At 42.1% G+C, this 18,735-nt stretch overlaps 1 protein-coding gene across 2 annotated transcripts in view; it reads right to left on the bottom strand.

Annotated features, from left to right (window-relative positions):
- The window catches only part of LOC144699854 (E3 ubiquitin-protein ligase rnf213-alpha-like), a 159,607-nt gene that overhangs the window by 10,910 nt on the left and 129,962 nt on the right, over positions 1 to 18,735 (bottom strand). For both annotated transcript variants that reach the window (XM_078571162.1, XM_078571160.1), the window contains 8 exons: positions 10,933 to 11,043; positions 7,241 to 7,483; positions 5,090 to 5,171; positions 4,964 to 4,998; positions 4,763 to 4,860; positions 4,043 to 4,196; positions 2,829 to 2,994; positions 2,628 to 2,722 (listed from right to left, as the gene is read on the bottom strand). In XM_078571162.1, coding sequence (XP_078427288.1) covers positions 2,628 to 2,722; positions 2,829 to 2,994; positions 4,043 to 4,196; positions 4,763 to 4,860; positions 4,964 to 4,998; positions 5,090 to 5,171; positions 7,241 to 7,483; positions 10,933 to 11,043 — 984 coding nt within the window. The remainder of the gene's footprint in view (positions 1 to 2,627; positions 2,723 to 2,828; positions 2,995 to 4,042; positions 4,197 to 4,762; positions 4,861 to 4,963; positions 4,999 to 5,089; positions 5,172 to 7,240; positions 7,484 to 10,932; positions 11,044 to 18,735) is intronic.

Below are 18,735 nucleotides of genomic sequence, written 5' to 3'. Positions count from 1 at the left end.
AGCCGTCAGTGACTGTCTCCGAGTTGCCATTGTCAATATCTGCCATCTTCATATCTTGCTTGTAGGTGTCCTTGTGGCGGAGGTATGGACGCCCAGGCAGTCATGACCCAGTGGCGAATTCACCGTACAGATGGACTTTGGGTATACAGCTGTCACCCGTCTGGTGAACATGGTCAGCCCAGAGCAGACGTTGTTGGCTTAGCTGATGAAATTGGGATGTTCTGGGACCTCTGAATTATTGACCTTGTCCTGTTAAGAGATGCTGAGGATATGTCTGAGACAGCAAAGATGGAAACTGTGCAGCCTTTTCCCTTGCTTAGCATATATTGTACAGGTCTCACCACTGTACAGGAGTGCACTGAGGACAGAGTTTTGATAGACTAACAGTTTGGTGCTCTCAATCAGGTTGCTGTTGTTCCACACTCTCTTACTCAGCTTGGACATAACAGCTGCAGCTTTTGTGATGTGTGCGTGGATTTTAGCATCAAGTGACAGATTGCTCTGATTGTGGAGCCTGGGTATATGAAGCTATCAACAACCTCCAGTGTCACATTGTCAATGTTGATAGATGGCAGTATGGCAATATCCTGAACCATGACGTTTGTCTTTCTAATACTGATAGTCAAACCAAGCTCTTTACAGGCATGACATGTCCATTTGCCACTGAGGGTGTTCTTCAGTATGGAAAGTTAGTGTAGCATCATCAACGTAGAATAAATCACTCATGAGGACGTGGTGCACCTTTGTTTTAGATCTCAGGTGAGCAAGGCTGAACAGCTTTCCATCAGTTCTGGTGTGTGAGTAGACATTGTCGGTAGATGACCTGAAGGTATATGACAGCAGCTAAGAGTTATGCCAAAGAGTGTCAGTGCCAGAACACAACCCCGTTTGACCACACTGCGGATCTCAAACAGTTTCCATATTGCCCCTGTCATAGCTGACCTTGCCCATCATGTTGTCATGGAAAGAGGAGATCACACCATGGTGGGTAACCAATTTTCTCCAGCAGCTTAAATAGATTGCCTCTTCTCACAGAGTTGAATGTCTTCGTAAGATTGGTGAAGGCAATATACATAGTGGTCTTCTTTGTTCACGGCATTTATCTTGCAGCTGCCAGGCTGAGAAGATTATGTCAATTGTAGATCTTCTAGTTTTGAAGCCACACTGGGATTTGGGATAGATGCATTCAGCCAAGATCTGTAGTCTGACAAGGGCAACATGGGCAAATGCTTCTCCCACAATGCTCAGCAGGGAGATGCCTCAATAGCTGTTGCAATCGCTGCAGTTGCTCCTCTTCTTGTACACATGCCTCAGGAGTGCCGGTTTCTGGAGTAGTTTCCCGTGAATAGTCGTAACATTTATTAAAATCAATACACAAGCAAACATTTTCATCATTCTTTAATGTAAATTCTTCTCTTGACAGAATTCTCATTGAGCCAAACTACAAGGTGTAGAAAATCTGCCAATGTCAAAGCAGAAACTTAACCTATCAAATCACTTACAACCATGTGTCGTGTTTCTTCTGTTTGAATGCAAATATTCATGGCTTAAACAATGTTCCAAATTTAAGAGAAACAAACATAAAAAGTATGCATATTTCATAATATGATTAAATCTATCTACAAAAGTCCCTTTTCTGTCTTTGTTCCACTTAATTAACATTTGTACTTAAAGGTTTCGACTTCTCCCAAAAGTTTGTGCTTTGGGTTCATATTCTTCCCAAACTATTAATTTGTCAACCAGACTGCCACCAACAATACTTATACCTTTACTTCCAAGGAAGCCACAATCTAATCATATCTTGTGTGCAGGATTGACCTGCATTGCAGCATTCTCAGTGCAAACAGAGGCACACCTTTTCTCAGTCTACAATACTATCATGTTACAAATGCAAGGTTTTATAAGATTGTTATGTCTTAGTACTGTCTCTTTAATTTAGGGAAAGATGCTGACAACTCTGCTGACAAGAAGCCTGGGTCATTTGGTTGTCAAAGGGATGTCCAGGTAAATGAGCTCAGGGTATGCTTATTCACAGATATTAAGACTTTCTGGGTTTAAATAGATGCACCATATAAACACAGCTACACAATAGCAGTAGAATACAACATTTGTCATACATGGTATACAACTTCTGAAGCTAGAGGAAAAAAAAGCATCCATATGCAATAGACTGCCACCAAATCTGCCCCTGTTCCTAATCGTTTGTGATTTTAAAGGGTGTATTGGATCAGTCATATTAAGGTGTACCACCCTAAAAACAGTTTCGCATCTGCCACATGTCCACTACATTCCAGATGACACTTTAAGGTAACGGCTTGTAATATTGTGTTAAATCTTTAGAGGAAAAAAGGTGATTATATCCTGTGGTCTTCTGACCTGGAACCCACAAGTTTAAAAGATGCAGGAGTTTACACAAAGGAATAATTACTTGGATTTGCCTTTTTAGATCTAGCACAAATACTTGAACATTGGCTTTAAATGGCCAGTTAAATACAGATTTTTAATATATTTGTGATACTATGTTTAAAAAAAAATTGTATCATCAATTCCTCCAAAGCGGCATATCCACCTTTTAAACTATTTAAATGTTACTTTAATACACAGAAGCACAAAGAAAAATACCTCACCTCCATTGTAGGAGTTATCACATTTTGCAAAATCATTTTCTCCCAAACATTTCTTTGCTGTTTACTGGAGAGTCTTTCAATTCCTGACTTAGGCACTAGAACACAGATATTTAAGAAAAAGATATAGTATTTCAGTGACATGCACAAAAATGGTTGAGTCATGAAACTAATTTTGCTATTTAAAAAAAAGTTAGTACTTACACTGCTTTTGCCAAATGAGATGGCTGAGAGCGAGATGGATAACTATGGCGGTTTCATCAGCACTCTTTCCCAGTGACCCCATGAGTTGTTCCATGTCTTTTTCAATATGGCACAGGAGAAAGGCCGCTGGATTTGAAACTTGTGGTTTTATAATGTGTACTACTGACTATGGAGAAGGAAGTAACACGTCAAAAATTATCCATACTCGTTAATTTATTAAACATTAATTTTCTTTTAGCAGGTAATCTTTTAATTGAAACCTGGATTCATTTGACGGGTGTGCATGCTTCTCCAGCATTGCAACTAGCAGGTTCATCTGTGCATGAGTTGATAATATGCCAGATTGCAGAGAAATCACAGAAAAACTGTACAAATTGATTGCGCTTTCAGAGTTGTCAAAAGAGGACTTTCACTTCAAAAACCAATCCTGAACACTATGCTCAGAGGGGAACTGCCCACTGAGTAACCAGGCACAGGCTCCAGAATCAGTCGTGAATTCAGGGCCTTTAAACTCGCTCTATCTAGTCTTTTATTTGTTTATTTACTTTCTATTTTCCTCTATTTCCAGATTTGCCTCTACTTAATTTTTGAGCCTATGTTCATTTTTTTTTGAAGTATGGCTCCGCTGCCTGTTTTCACTGCACCACTGCCAGTTTTCACAGCTTAAGCATTTTATGTAATTACATATAAACTGGCATGCCCCGTTACATTGCTTTTATTTGTAAAGCTGAAACACTCAAGTTCCATTTTATCTTGTGGCAGCCTTGTTTTGGATCTAAGCAGGAATTTGAAGGGACTACAAATACAATTCAATTTCTCTACTGGTCGCCACCGATATATTTAGGCCTAGAAGAAGGATCTGTAGAATGCATATTCTGATGTCAAATATGGAGCTCTTGCAACTATTGAATACATATGAAACTTTGGGCTCTGTGCAAAATCTGAGTAAGGCCATAAGAAAAGGCTCAAGATCCCCAAATAGAAGACAAATGTGCAAATATTTGAATAACAAGTAGAAAAAAAACATGAACCACGTCTTTTTCTCAGTTCATCCATTCCCAGGATTGAAAACCACAGACCTCCTTAGTTGCCTCAGGTTTTCCTTCCTAATGGAAGATTCTGGGAAGAAACTTGTTGGCAGTGTTGATATAACTGATCAGCATGATTATATGAGACACTACTAAACTAAAACAAAAATACTATTAAACAAATACCTGCCGATCTTGCATTGTTCCTAGAAACATAGCTGTGTGCGTCATTAGACGAATAAGTAGAAAGGAAACCGAGGACATTTGTCTATCAGGAGCAACAACTGTTTCTCTTTTGCTTGCATCTCCGAGAACATGTCCTGTTTGTGTTCTGTCCATCCTATAAACCAGACAAATTGACTAGAATACATTCCTCATAAAGAGAGGCACATTTTAGGTCTAAGGAAAAGTTCCTTCAGGTGGGATAAGCTGTAGTCATCTTTTTTAACAAAGTTAACAAATCTCATAGTTGACAGAACAAATGGAATTTAAATACAAGATGCAATTAAATAACACAATTGGTGGTGTTATTTTACAAACCCTATGGTCATCGCTTCAAACTATAAGATTGTCTAATTCAAATCTGACAGCTATACTTAAGATGATTGCTTCAATGATCATCAAGGCAGCTGAGTGGACTGTCTTGCAGGAGCAGAATACCTAATGTCCAGTGACAGCCATATCCCATGAATGAAAAAAAATGCTTTGGCATGAGCCAATCTTTGTTGCACACTTACCACAGAAATACACTTTCCACAACTGAAAAAAAATTGACGACACCAAACGAATATTACTGATGTCAAAAAATCTCAATGTCCAGAAGACTAAAGCATTGCTTATCTGTCATGGCTTTCTTAGTTTTAGACAAGGCTATTCTTTATTTGACTTGCATGGAAATGTTCTTACCTAATAGCATTGCTGAATCCATGAACTGACAAGTGGCTATGTCCTCCAATTTCAACATTACATTCAATACAGCGAGATGTTTCCATAGGCAGTCCACACTACAATTAGAAAACAGTATTGCATGTAGTTCAAACTCATGTTTCCTATATATGGCAATTAAAATATGTGAATTAAAAAGAAAATTAAAATATCACTTCTAACCTCTCCTACAACACATGGATGTCCATTTGGGCACTCTGAAAAGTAAAGGAATTTGTCAATGATTATTTAATAGTTAAACATTTTTCAAACTAGTGAATAAATTCAAAAAGAGATTTTGTCACTTACGATACCACTTTAGGTTTGCAAAATCAGTCCAGCCCATAGCTTCTACAGTCATATCCTCAGGCATGGTGGGCAAGAACGCATTCTAAAATGTACAAAAAATTGATGAAAAAAACCCCCCAGCAAACTTTATATTCAATATGGTTAAATACCTAATTTTTACCTCTCTAGGTCGTGAATTCTTATATTCATCACTAACAATCCGTCCTTTGTGCCTGCAAACCTGATCAAAATTAACACTAACTGCACATGCTGAGATTCTAATATTGCTTGCAGAAATAGGGAAAACTATTGAACAGATGCCAGGTACTTTCCAACAGGGCTGGAAATGAGTTAAAGTCAAATTGGACTCCTCTCGTGAGCGTACAACTCAAGAGTGCTGGCCAAAGCTGAAAGTCAGTCCCACGCCCAGCTGCTCGATGGGGGAAATAATATAAAGAATGGGAGACTTAAATATTAGAAATTGCAAGAAGGAAGGGAAGGAGAATCAAAACAATACTCAAACTTGATTGCAAAACAAAAACATAGGTTGAAATACATCAAAATTGAGAGTCAGTAATAATTGCTAATAATTGCACTTGCTTTTGAACTCCTGGCTACAGGCTGCCAACAGATGTTTTGTACAGTTCCTAGTTCAACAAAATCCAGCTAAGAATGAGTATTCATGACAGGATCCATTTTCCACATGACTGCAGCAGTGGGTGCTCTACAGAATATGTTTTCATTGGCTTTCTCCTGGCAGCAGTCCTAGAGTCCCAGTAAGTTTACAGATAAAATTCATTCTTCAATTTGTAGAGGCTTTTTTTATTTTTTCACTTTCACTCAGTTTTACATAACTTGGTTATACGAGTTGGGTTAAAAATCAAAATCTGATCTACGCGAAGAATGATTGTCAACATTTATATCAATAATCAGGATCATATCACAGTCCTTCCAGAATTTTTTCTAATACTTCACAGAGAATACCAACTGCTACCTAGCGCAGATTTGTTTGGAAGGCTGCTAACCACCATGTGGTTCAAGACCTAGCTATAGGCTTTCAAAAAGTGAACAGGTTTTTGAGACAATGGAGTAGAAGATATAAGCATAAAAATTACTGTTGGAAAAGTTGGCACAGAATTTGTAGGCTTTTGATGGCAAACAATCAGCATTCTCCACCATTAACACTGAATTTGATTGCAACTTCAGGATTTTGCACAAATTAACGCAGTAATCCTGAAGTTGCAGTCTATCATTCACTGCTCCACCACAGGCTGCGCTGTGGACCAACCCAGCCCAAAAGGTGAATATCAATTAAAATTCCGGCGAGAACTTCCCCTTTTCCACTCTCATATCACTGTTCAAATAACTACAAAAAGTTAAGTTTTGTTTAATGAGGTCTAACTAGGTTTTTAAACAGCGATGAGTAATAGCTACTGTTAAACAACTGATTTGCCCTGAAAGTATAATTCTATATTAGTGAAATGTCTCCTTTATGATTAATTACTACATTCCTTGAATTATATTTTAATTATTTTTTAAAAAATTAAGCTTTTTCATGGTATTTTCGCTTCTACCTTCACCCCAAGTCCCAAATGTCCCAACATTTTTTTGCACTGTAAAATTCATCAGAACTGAAGTCACACGGACTCGAAACGTTAACTGTGTTCCTCTCCACAGATGCTGTCAGACCTGCTGAGTTTTTCCAGCAATTTTTGTTTTTGTTCCTTTACACTGCTTATTCTGCTGAAGAAGAAAATTTGCAGTAAGAGGAAATCGAACAAAAACAAATATTAATGAAGTGAAGAACATGAAAAAATGAAGGATGAGGAAATATAGATTGGGTTAAGCTCAATTTGCTGCATGGTGTTTCTGATTATAGCTAACTGTTTCTAGTTACAGACTTGATATTCAGAGTTCTCAACTTCAAAAATATGAAGTGCAACATCCACAGCTGAGAAAGCAATTTGCTTTCTTCTTCTTTTGAAGAACGTAAACGTCAAAAGTCCAGAAAGAGAAAACCTACAATTACTATTCTCACTTTTAACCTGCTAAGTAGGTGATTTACATAGTTAAGCAACACAAAAATGCATTAACGATTAAGTTTCGTCTGGACAGACTTATGACGACATTTACTTCTGGAAACATTAAAACAAATGTGAAGAGAAACCATACCACCATATCAGCAGGTTGGAGTGCAAGGTTTTTCAGTGGTGTCAGGATGCTATTGTCCCCATAGAATAAGACAGCTGCAGCATGAATGATTATTTCGATGATTGTCCGCTGCAGGCTACTTTGCTTCGGATTAATCTGAAGTCCAGGAATGCCATTGTTGACTAATGTAATGGCAAATTCCTTAAATCTGCCAGAACCAAACAGCGTTTCGCTCTTTATGTACTTTTCAATCGTATCACATTGCTGAAAAATATAAACAATGAAATTCACTCAGGAAACTGGAAAATGGAATGTGATAAAATGTTAGTGAAAGAAACAAAGTCCTAAAGAATAAGGACTACAGTGACATTTCTCCATTTCAAGGAAACACGAATTGGTTATCTAAAAACAAAAGTACGCTAGCATATTCCACTTCTGGAGCTTTGTTAAATTCAATGTTAATAAACTTAGAATCACTTAGTTAAGCAGCTGAACTCCGTCCTTCCACTCCAAAAGTGGGTATTGTATCACTGAATGTGACAGGATAGAATGTTTAAAGAAGTGTTTAAACTTCCATCCTTATTATTGTCCATTATTATTATTGTAGGTATAATACTTGTCTGGTGGATGTTTCTGTGCGAAATGATTTCAACTCCCATCTCAGGAAGAATTTCTCCTGTATCCCGAATGAGGTCAAGGACATTGAATCCGAATGGGCCATGTTCAAGACTGCAATCATTGAGGCAGCCGCCAAAAGCTGTGGCTTGAAGGTGGTCGGTGCCTGTCATGGAGGCAACCCCAGGACCCGTTGGTGGACACCAGTGTTGAGGGAGGCTGTCAAATCGAAGGAGGCATCCTTCCAGGCAATGCTCGCAGATAGGTCTCCTGATTCTGTTGAGGGGTAGTGGCTGACCAGGAGGGCTACTGCAGCAGCAGTCACTGAAGCGAAAGCTGGGGCTTGGGAGGAGTTTGGAGAGGCCACGGAGACCTGCTATCGGACAACATCAAAGTTGTTCTGGAAAACCATTCGGCGCCTTAGGAGGGATTGGCAGGATGTTGTCCAAGCTGTTCTCAGAAAGGGTGGGAAAACCTGACCACAACTGGGGAGATCACCGAGAGGCGGAAGGAGCACTTCGAGGAACTCCTCAACCTGATGCACACACCCTCCTTACAGGAGGCAGCACCAGAACCCTCCGGTAAGATCAGATCTTATCGCTGTTGCTGATGTTGCTGTGGTGGTCAAGGGCCTCCGTAGTGGTAAGACAGCAGAGGTAGACGAGATTTGTCTGCAGATGCTAAAGGCGCTGGACGATGTTGGGGTGCCTTGGTTAACGCGCCTCTTCAATGTTGCGTGGAAGGCGGGTCAATACCACTAGATTGGCAAACTTGGGTGGTGGCCCCCGTTTTTAAGAAAGAGGACCAGAGGGTGTATTCCAATTATAGAGGGATCACATTCCTCAGCCTCCCCAGGAAAGCCTATGCCAGAATGCTGGAGACGAGACTTCAGCCTTTAGTCAAGCCTCAGAATCAGGAGGAATAATGCGGATTCCGCCCTGGCCATGGAACAGTGGACTAGCTCTTTGTCCTCTCACGGATATTTGAGGGCTCGTGGGAGTTTGCTAATCTGGTCTACCTCTGGTTTGTACACCTGGAGAAGGCATGTGACTGCATTCTTCAGCATATTTTTGTGGGAGGTTCTGCGGGAATATGAGGTGCCGGAGCCGCTTCTGCGTGCTGTCAGATCCCTCTACTCGCAGAGCGAGAGTTGCGTCTGCATTCTCCGCATTAAGCTGAATTCATTCAAGGTGGGCGTTGGACTCTGCCAAGAGTGCATCTTGTTACCACCCTTGTTTGTGATCTTCATGGACAGGATATCAAGGCGCAGTCGAGGTATGGAGGGTATCCAGTTTGGGGCTTGAGGGTGGCATCTCTGCTGTTTGCAGATGATGTTGTGCTTCTTGCCTCATCTGACTGTGATCTCCAGTGCGCACTCAAACGTTTCGCCACTGAGTGTGACACGGCTGGGATGTGGATCAGCACCTCCAAATCTGAGGTCATGGTTCTCTCCTGGAAAAGAGTGGGTTACTCTCTCCAGGTGAGGGGGTAAAAGCTTCCCTTAGTGGAGGAGTTCACGTATCTCGGGATTTTGTTCACGAATGATGACAGGGGGGAGGATGAGATTGACCAGCGGATCTGCTGCAGTTCTGCAGGCACTCTACCGTTCCGTGGTGGTGAAAAGGGAGCTGAGTTTTAGGCTGAAGCTCTTGATTTACCAGTCAATCTATGTCCCCATCCTCACCCATGGTCATGAACTGTGGGTAATGACCGAGAAGATAAGGTTGTGGGTACAAGCGGTGGAAATGAGGTTTCTCCGCAGGGTTGCTGGGCATACTCTCCGGGACAGGGTGAGGAGTTCGACAATTCAGGAGAGCCTCGGAGTGGAGTCGCTGCTCCTCCAGATCGAGTGGGGCCAGTTGAGGTGTTTCTGGCATCTGATAAGGAAGCCCCCTGGTAGGTTCCCATTGGAGCTATACCGGGCATGGCCCACCGGGTGGAGACCTCAAGGCCGACCCAGGACATGCTGGAGGGATTACATCTCTCGAACTGGCCTCGGAATGCCTGGGAATCCCCCAGGAGGAGCTGGAATCTGTGGCTGATGAAAGGGGAGTCTGGTCGTTGTTGCTCAGCTTACTGCCACCGTGACCTTCACCATGAGAAGCGGTGTGAAAATGGACGGATGGGTAGATATAATACCTATCCCTAAATCTATATCTTTCCTCCTTTGTTGTTGTTGGTGGTAGATATCAGTGGTAGCGTCCCTGGTGGATCTGTCAGGCGCACTCGAACACTATAGGAACTGCCATTCCCTCACACATAGATGACTGTGCCAAGAAATGGCAAATTTATTGCATAGGTGGAAGCAAAGTACAAAGGTCGGTCAGCATTAGAATTTGAAGTTAGCTTATCTAGATAAAGAATGTATCACTCTAGAATCAGAGCTACCATTTTAATCATGGATTGTGATTGATTTTAAAAAATGCTAACATTCCTTCTGTTCTCTCCACGTAATTTCAAATAAATGAAATATTGCAATTTTAAAAATAACATAGCATGCACTGTGTTATGTATTAGAACTCTTGTCCTTCCATCTCAGGACTGGAGATTAAATCTATCCCAATTTTCTTCTGCTTCGGTTATGTTGGCATCACAAACCAACATCCGTACACCGCCAACAATGTGAATGTGGTCAACAATGTGATGAGGAGCAGGTAATCCGTTTTTTGTGACACTGATTGAGGGATAGATATTTGCCAGGAGGGTTTCTGAGGGTTGCAAGTCTGAAATAAACTTGGACCAGATTTTCAATCCGATTTCCAGCAGGAGAAATTCTGCAGCACCAAACAACCGATAATTCATCAGTAGTCTCAGAGAGTATAGCTGGTATGGGAAAAGTTTAGATTCGTACAACGGCACACATTAAGATTGCTCTTCTTAGGATTAAGAGTTACTGGGTATCTAGTCATGCTTTACTTAACCTGGGACTGTTCGATACTGACAGAGTACAAAACATTGAGGTGCACCTTCCCTACAACTAACAGACTTTAAGCACAAATACTCACCAGAAAAATAGAAAGCAACTCATCCCAGGTGCTTTACCAGACACTAAATCATTTTAAAGAATATAATACTTTGTACTTATTACCCAGACTTACAGACTGGTTTGGTCGGGCACGTGGGTCGCTTGATGCATTCAGAATAGTGATCTCCCGGAATATTGCAAGGGTCATGTGAACATCTTGTTCTTTGGAAGAGCATTTGCAACCCTAAAGAAAAATAACTCTCGTCAAGATTACCTTAAAGTAGAACTATACGCAACAGCTAATAAATGTTATAGCTGGGCTGAGCCTATCAAAAAAGATCTTTGTTCATAAATATGAAGGCTAATATTAGCAGCAGATGACAAAGTCATGGGATTTCCTGCAATTTACTGGTGTTACTTTGGGGCAAGAGCATGCTGCACCAATTCTTTTAAGGAAATCTGCAAGTAATTGATTTAAACTGCTTTTATGCTGAAACATAAGAGAAGCAGCAGTGGCAGGAGGCCGCATGTGAATTGTCATGACAAAAGACAGCAGCCCACCTGCAATTACCTGTATTTGGTGGTGCTGCATTTGCATTTACTTTATGCCAGATTTTACATTCAAGCGTAGACAAATAAGCTCTGCAGAAAACTTTGGTGTAAATTTGTCAGCAAGATTGGTACAGAAATTGGCATAAATTTCAGTGTCGTTTCTGCGTACAGATAATCCAGGAAATTCTGTGACAAGTCTTCAACTTCTTCCAGACAAAATTTAAAACATGTAGAACAGAGTGCATTTAATAATAATCAATAATGAAATAAGTCAGCAAGTGCAGCAGCAGTTTACCTTCTGCCTGCCTCTCCAAAGGATCACCTGGAGCCCGATTTATAAACTCAATCCCTTCTTTCTCAGGGTGGGCAGAACCAAACCCAATCCCAGGGAGAGACAGGGAGTTTCAACAAACTGTAGCATGCAATGGGTTTTTGGCTAAAAGTTACAAGATACCTCTGCATTAACCAGTAAATTGCGAGCCAATCTTGTAAAAGCTGTCATACATCAGTGATTCTATGCCTGTCAGATGGTTAGTTTCAGGGATTAGCAATTCCTTCATGTAAGCTAACAAATAATTACAAAAGACAGTTTACCAGAGTGTTTCAATGGTTTTATAAATTGTTCTGTGATCTACATTCAGTTATTTATGTTTAAAGAAAGTGATTATCAAATTACATCGGGAGACGATGGACTGCATCTGAGGTGTATATCACTTTGGGATTGGACATTTTCTGTTGTGGCTATAGAGGTCAATCGCGAGTGGCAGTCCCTTCTGCAACTGCCACAGCTGAATGGCATTGGCCCGAGGTTGACTGATTTTTTTTTCTCCCAGCGGGCTCTCCTTTCTTCCATCTGGTCACTTTTCATCCTTTGCTTCTCTATGCCATTCCTGACTGCTCGTCTCCAGTCACTCTAGTCAGCAGCAAGGACTTTCCATGCATCAACTCTGATGCTGGGCAACTTGAGGTCTTGCTTACAGATGTCCTTGTGATGCCCTTGCAGACATGGGCGACCTGTAGGTCCCATGCCGATAGCAAGCTTGCCATAGAGCATTTCTTTGGAGATGTGGCCATTATCCATTCAGTGCGCATGACCCAGCTTTCAGAGTCACCACTGACTCAAGGGAGCAAACACGCTAGGAATCCCTGTATACTGGTTGTAATAAACTTGGAATGCAGGGCAGGTTTCTTGTAAGAAACAGTAAACTTTATTTACAGAGCTCCTGATGAAGCTACATGCTTTTTCCAAGACCAAGGCTAGAAAACTCCGCCCCCAAAATTACCCACGCTTAGGGCTAATTCGTTTATACAGTCACATGATTCCCACAGCAGTATGAATGATCACCATAACAGTATGAAATGTTTACCTTATAATTACTACATTCCTCCTCCTTTAACTTTGTTTTACCACTCTTATTTACAAAATTATCTTAACCCAAATCATATACAAATATATACAGTTCATGCAATTATAGATTTAGTCTTTGAGGTGGTTTTCTGATTCGGGTAGAGCAATGCAACTCTAGGACTTGAGATGCTTCCATGGGATTGACTTGACCAGAAACTGCAGCATCTGGGACATCTTTAGACAACGACAGTTCAGAATTATTTACTTCAATGGAGACATCAGGTGTGCCTATTCTTTGTCGATGTGGCACAAAGGTTCAATTTCGATTTCAGGTGGAGTAACTGGTTGGAGTGTGTCTCGACTTCTGAGGTGATCCACCTTTCCTAACAATCCTGCTTTCCACTTCCACTTGATATGATAACGGTCTTATTTCAGAGGCAATTGTACCAAGAACTCATCTCGGTCCAGTTCCAAAATTTCGTACAAAAACTGGTTCTCCCACAGTAAATTCTCGACCTTTACTGTGAACATCATGATTCACTTTGACTACTCTGGTTTTTCTCCACCTTCCCCTCTGAATTAGGGAATACTAGACTCAATCTTATATGAAGTCAGCACTTCATTAGCAATTCAGAAAGTGTTGAGCCTGTGGTTGCATGAGGGGTTGTGTGATAATTGAACAGAAATCTTGAAATTCGTGCCTCTAACATTCCCTTTCCATTCGGATAGTTTCTTCATGCCTGTTTTAAAGGTTTGTACTGCTCTTTCTGCTAACCCATTGGATGAGGGATGACATGTTTAATCTCATTTAGGTTCAAGAATCTTTGGAATTCATTACTAGCGAAAGCAGTACCATTATCTGATAACTTCTGGTAAACCATGTACAGTAAAACATTGGCGCAGCTTTTCAATAGTTGCACACATCCATCCACTTTGAATGTGCGATGATCACAAGAAACATGATACCTAATAATGGACCTACATAGTCTATATGTAGTCTAACCCAGGGTTGACCAGGTCACTTCCAAGGATGCAGTGGAGCTGAAACGGGCAACTTCTGCTGCTGCTAACACTAGAGACAGTGTTGAATCATTTTTTCTATATCACTGTCTGAACCTGGCCACCAGACATAACTTCGTGCGAGTATCTTCATTTTTGAAATACCAGGGCACGCACTATGAAGCTCTGTCAATAGTGGTTCTCTTCCTTGCATGGGGATGATGACTCTTGCTCCCCATAACAAGATATCATCTTGTTCAGATTTACAAGCATAGAATGGTTTTAATTCTTCAGACTTGTGCATTTGACCATCCTTGCAATTCTTGTTCACGGACTGTTGATAAAATTGGGTCCCAGTTTATCCAATTCCATACCTGTCTCGCACAGACTGGTGAGGAGTCCAGGAAACTTAACACATGTACTACCTTTTGAGGTACTGGAGCATGTGTAATGCTATCTAGCAAAGGAAGACAACTGAGGGAACTTCTTTACTCCAAACACGATTGCTAAGCCTTCTTTTTCAATTTGAGAGTAACCTTTCATGGCTGCAGAAAGGGTTCTGGATACATATCTTATTGGTCTTTCAGATCCATCCTCCATCTTATGTGACAACACTGCTCCCATTCCGTAGGGAGATGCATCACAAGTGAGTATCAATTCCTTAGGTGGGTCATAGTGCACTAGCAGACTCGACGTGTGTAAAAGTCTCTTGACTTATATGAAGGCTTCCTCTTGCTGTGCCTTCTGGGACCATCTGAGGTGCTTCTTAAATAATAAGTGTGAAAGAGCTAACACTGTAGATAGATTAGGCAAAAAGTGACCGTAATAATTTACCGTGCCCAAAAAGGACTTGAGCTCCGTGACTTTAGTAGGAGAGGGTGCTTCCTTGATTACCCTGACCTTCTCCTCTAATGGATGCAACCCTTGGGCATCCACTCAATGACCCAAATATGTGACTTCAGTTGCTTGGAAGTGCACTTCTCTTTTTTCAAACGAACGCCAGCTTTCAAAAATCTCTTCAGAACATCTTCTAGGTTGGCCAAAAGTTCTGCTTCCGTGGATCGTGTGATCAGGATGTCATCCAGGTACACTATAACTCGGGGAAGTCCTTGTATTAGGCTTTCCATGGTTCTTTGGAAAATCACACAGGCAGATGACGCAAAGCATAGGCATGTATATTGGTACAGGCCCTTGTGCATGTTTATGGTGACATAGCCTCTTGATGTTCTGTTGAAGAAGTCATACGGACTCGAAACGTTAACTGTGTTCCTCTCCGCAGATGCTGTCAGACCTGCTGAGTTTTTCCAGGTATTTTTGTTTTTGTTTTGGATTTCCAGCATCCACAGTTTTTTGCTTTTAACCTCTTGATGTGTTGTCCAGCTCTAGCTGCTGGTATGCATGGTTTATATCTAGTTTAGTATAGGATCTTCCTCCTGCAAGATTAGCATACAGATCTTCAATCCTTGGGTTTGGGTATTTGTCTAATTTCGCAGCTTTGTTCACAGTTAATTTACAATCTCTGCAATGCAGATGATTTGATCAGGTTTCATCACAGGGACCATGGGTGCTGCCCATTCTGAAAATTGGACTGGCTGAATTATTCCTAGCTTCTCCAAACGCCACAATTCCGCATCTACCTTTTCCTTTAGGCGTAAGGTACAGGTCTTGCCTTAAAAAAACTGGGGTGTTTCTTCAGAATCCACGTATACTTTAGCTTGTCGACCTTTTATTTTCCTCAACTCATCTCTTTCCGCGCCCCATCAGTCTACTCTCGACCATCAGTAAAGTAATGGAAGGAGTCATCAACAGTGCTATCAAGCGGTGCTTGCTTAGCAATAACCTGCTCATGGACACCCAGTTTGGGTTCCGTCAGGGTCACTCGGCTCCTAATCTCATTACAGCCTTGGTTCAAACATGGACAAAAGCGCTGAACTCTTGGTGAGGCGAGTGACTGCCCTTGACATCAAGGCCGTGTTTGACCGAGTGTGGAATCAAAGAGCCCTAGCAAAACTGGAGTCAATGGGAATCAGGGGGAAAACTCTCCACTGGTTAGAGTCATACCAAGGGTTGTGGTTGTTGGAGGTCAGTCATCTCAGTTCCAGGACATCACTGCAGGACTTCCTCAGGGTAGTGTCCTGGGCCCAACCATCTTCAGCTGCTTCAACAATGACCTTCCTGCCATCATAAGGTCAGAAGTGGGGATGTCCGTTGATGATTACACAATGTTCAGCACCATTTGCGACTGGTCAGACACTGAAGCAGTCCATGTCCAAATGCAGCAAGACCTGGACAATATGCAGGCTTGGGCTGACAAGTGGCAAGTAACATTCACGACACACAAGTGCCAGGCAATGACCATCTCCAAAAGACAGATTCTAACCATCGCCTCTTGACATTCGATGGCATTATCATCACTGAATCCCCCACTATCAACATCCTGGGGGTTATCACTGACCAGAAACTGAGCTGGACTAGCCATATAAATACTGTGGCTGCAAGAGCAGATCAAAGGCTAGGAATCTTGTGACAAGTGACTCACCCCCCCGACTCCCCAAAATCTGTTCACCATCTACAAGGCACAAGTCAGGAGTGTGATGGAATACTCCCCACTTGCCTGGATGAGTGCAACTCCAACAACACTCAAGAAGCTTGACACTATCCAGGACAAAGCAGCTCGCTTCATTGGCACCACATTCACAAACATTCACTCCCTCTACCACCGACGCGCAGTAGCAGCAGTGTGTACCATCTACAAGATGCACTGCAGGAATTCACCAAGGCTTCTTAGACAGCATCCACACTCGACCTCTCAATTTTGACATGACAGCTGTGGCTTCAGCAATCCTGGTGCTGATTGCATCATCAAGGAACAGATTACTGGTAATTGTTGATCCAAGGTTTGTGAAGCTGTCAACGATCTCTAGAGTGAGGCTGGCAATGTTCAATTAAAGGTGGAGTCTTTACGTTCTGGCCCAAAACTTTGGTCTTCCTGACACTGATTGTCAGTCCAAATCGATCGACAAGCTGTTGTAAATGAGTTTCAGTATAGGATGTCAGCCCAGCTTCATCAGCAAACAGCAACTCATGGACTGGGACATTATGCTCTTTGTGCGCCAATATCAGCCTTGCCAAATTGAACAACTTGCTGAAAGCTCTGACATGCAGGTAGACATCCTCATTTGAGTCGTCAAAAGAGGCTCATAGCAGCATGGAGAAAAATGCATCAAAGAGTTGGTACACAGATGGAAAGATGGATGGAGCACTTCCTCAAACTCTACACAACTCTGTTGTGTACTGAAGAGGCTGGCAGCACCATTCTGGACTCTCCTACCATGGAGGAGTTGGGCAGCAAGCCCACCATAGTAGAGCTAGACACTGCCCTGCTTTACCCCACTGTTGATCTTGAAAACATCTGATTTTGCTCCATTGTAACTGACGGAACTGTGCATGCTATCTTTGAAGGAAGAAATGATGCCCAGGAATCCAGGCGGGCAACCTATTTTCCATAACAGTTTAGAACCTGTCTCTGCTGAGGAGGTCAGAGGTGTTGATGAGGTCTATAAAGGCAATGTAGAGTGGTAGGCTTTGCTCGCAGCACTTCTCCTATAACTCCCGAAGTGAGAAAATCATGACAACTGTCGATCTGCCAGCTCTAAAGCCGCATTGAGACTCAGGGTAGATGCGTGATGCAGGGGTCTGTAATCTGGTCAAAGCAACGCAAGGGAAGACTTTCACCATGATACTTAGCAAGGAGATGCCTTGAAATTGTTGCAGTCACTGTAATCCCCTTTGTTTTTATACAAGGTTTTTGCATCACACATGTCTTTAGGCACAAATCTTTCCTTTCAGCAGAGACGCAAAAGTTCATGGAGATGCAGTAGCAGCGCCAGTTTTCCACATGTGATGATTTTATGTGAAATGCCATCGTTTCCCAGGCTTTACCATTGGCAAGAGGGTCAATGACCTTGTTAAGCTCTACTATGGTGGGCTTGCTGCCCAACTCCTCCATGGCAGGAGAGTCCAGAATGGCACTGCCAGCCTCTTCAGTACACAACAGAGTTGCGTAGAGTTTGAGGAAGTGCTCCACCCATCTTTCCATCTGTGTACTAGATTCATTGATGACTATTGTCTTTTGTCTTCAAGGTGGCTGATTTGGTTGCTGCTTGGCCTGTTGCTTTCTTGATCCCTTCATACATCCCTCTAGCATCCCCAGATTCAGCAGCAGACTGTATACTGTTGCAGAGTTTCAAGAAGAATTGATTGGCACAGTGCCAAGTAGTCTGTTGCGATTTGATTCTGGCAGCTCAGAGCATCTAGATTTTGTTTGTAGTTCATGAGGGTTCTCCACTTATTGACTTACGCTTGTTGACATGCTAAGAGTAAGAAGACTCTCACAGCCATCTGTGGGGAGGCGGGTCGGAGGAGTTCAACTATTGCAAGTAAAGTGTTTTTTTTACTGCGAAACCCACCTCATGCTTACATGTTGCCTCTTGGGTTTTCCCCTGCCAGAAGAAAGTCTTGCATTTCTCTTTAAGGGATCCACTATGAGCAAGCCTAATTTCTCGCAGCGTGACAACATCCACATTGAGCCATTGTAAGTTGTCCATCCATCACAGCTGTCTTGTGTGCACCATCAACCTGCAGGTCATCAGTAAGGCCAGTACGCATGGTCTTCACATTCCGTTGCGATGTGAAAGACTGGTGTCTTCTTTATTAGTTAGTCTTGTCTGGTGCATAGATTAGCAACCTTCCTTTCAAGAGATGGCTCTCTAAGCTCCATGTACCTATTGAAGCAAGCAAGCCATGGCAGGGCAGCACCTAACTGATTGGGGCTGCCCAGCTTGAGAAGGATGGTAGCTAGCCAATGAGATGCTATGATTATTTCCCACTGTCGGAAGTAACCCCTGGCACTTGTGCTCTACTCCAATTGAGCAAGAGCTTATAACCAAAAACTTGCCTCCTTTGTTATGCCAACGTAAACCACAAAGCTGGAGCGTCCTCTCCAGGATGCAGGCCTGGGCAAATAGTATGGCGACC

This window comes from Cetorhinus maximus, chromosome 24, assembly GCF_964194155.1.
Source record: "Cetorhinus maximus chromosome 24, sCetMax3.hap1.1, whole genome shotgun sequence".
Classification (NCBI taxonomy): Eukaryota; Metazoa; Chordata; class Chondrichthyes; order Lamniformes; family Cetorhinidae; genus Cetorhinus; species Cetorhinus maximus.
This window is presented reverse-complemented; position numbering and strand designations above follow the sequence as displayed.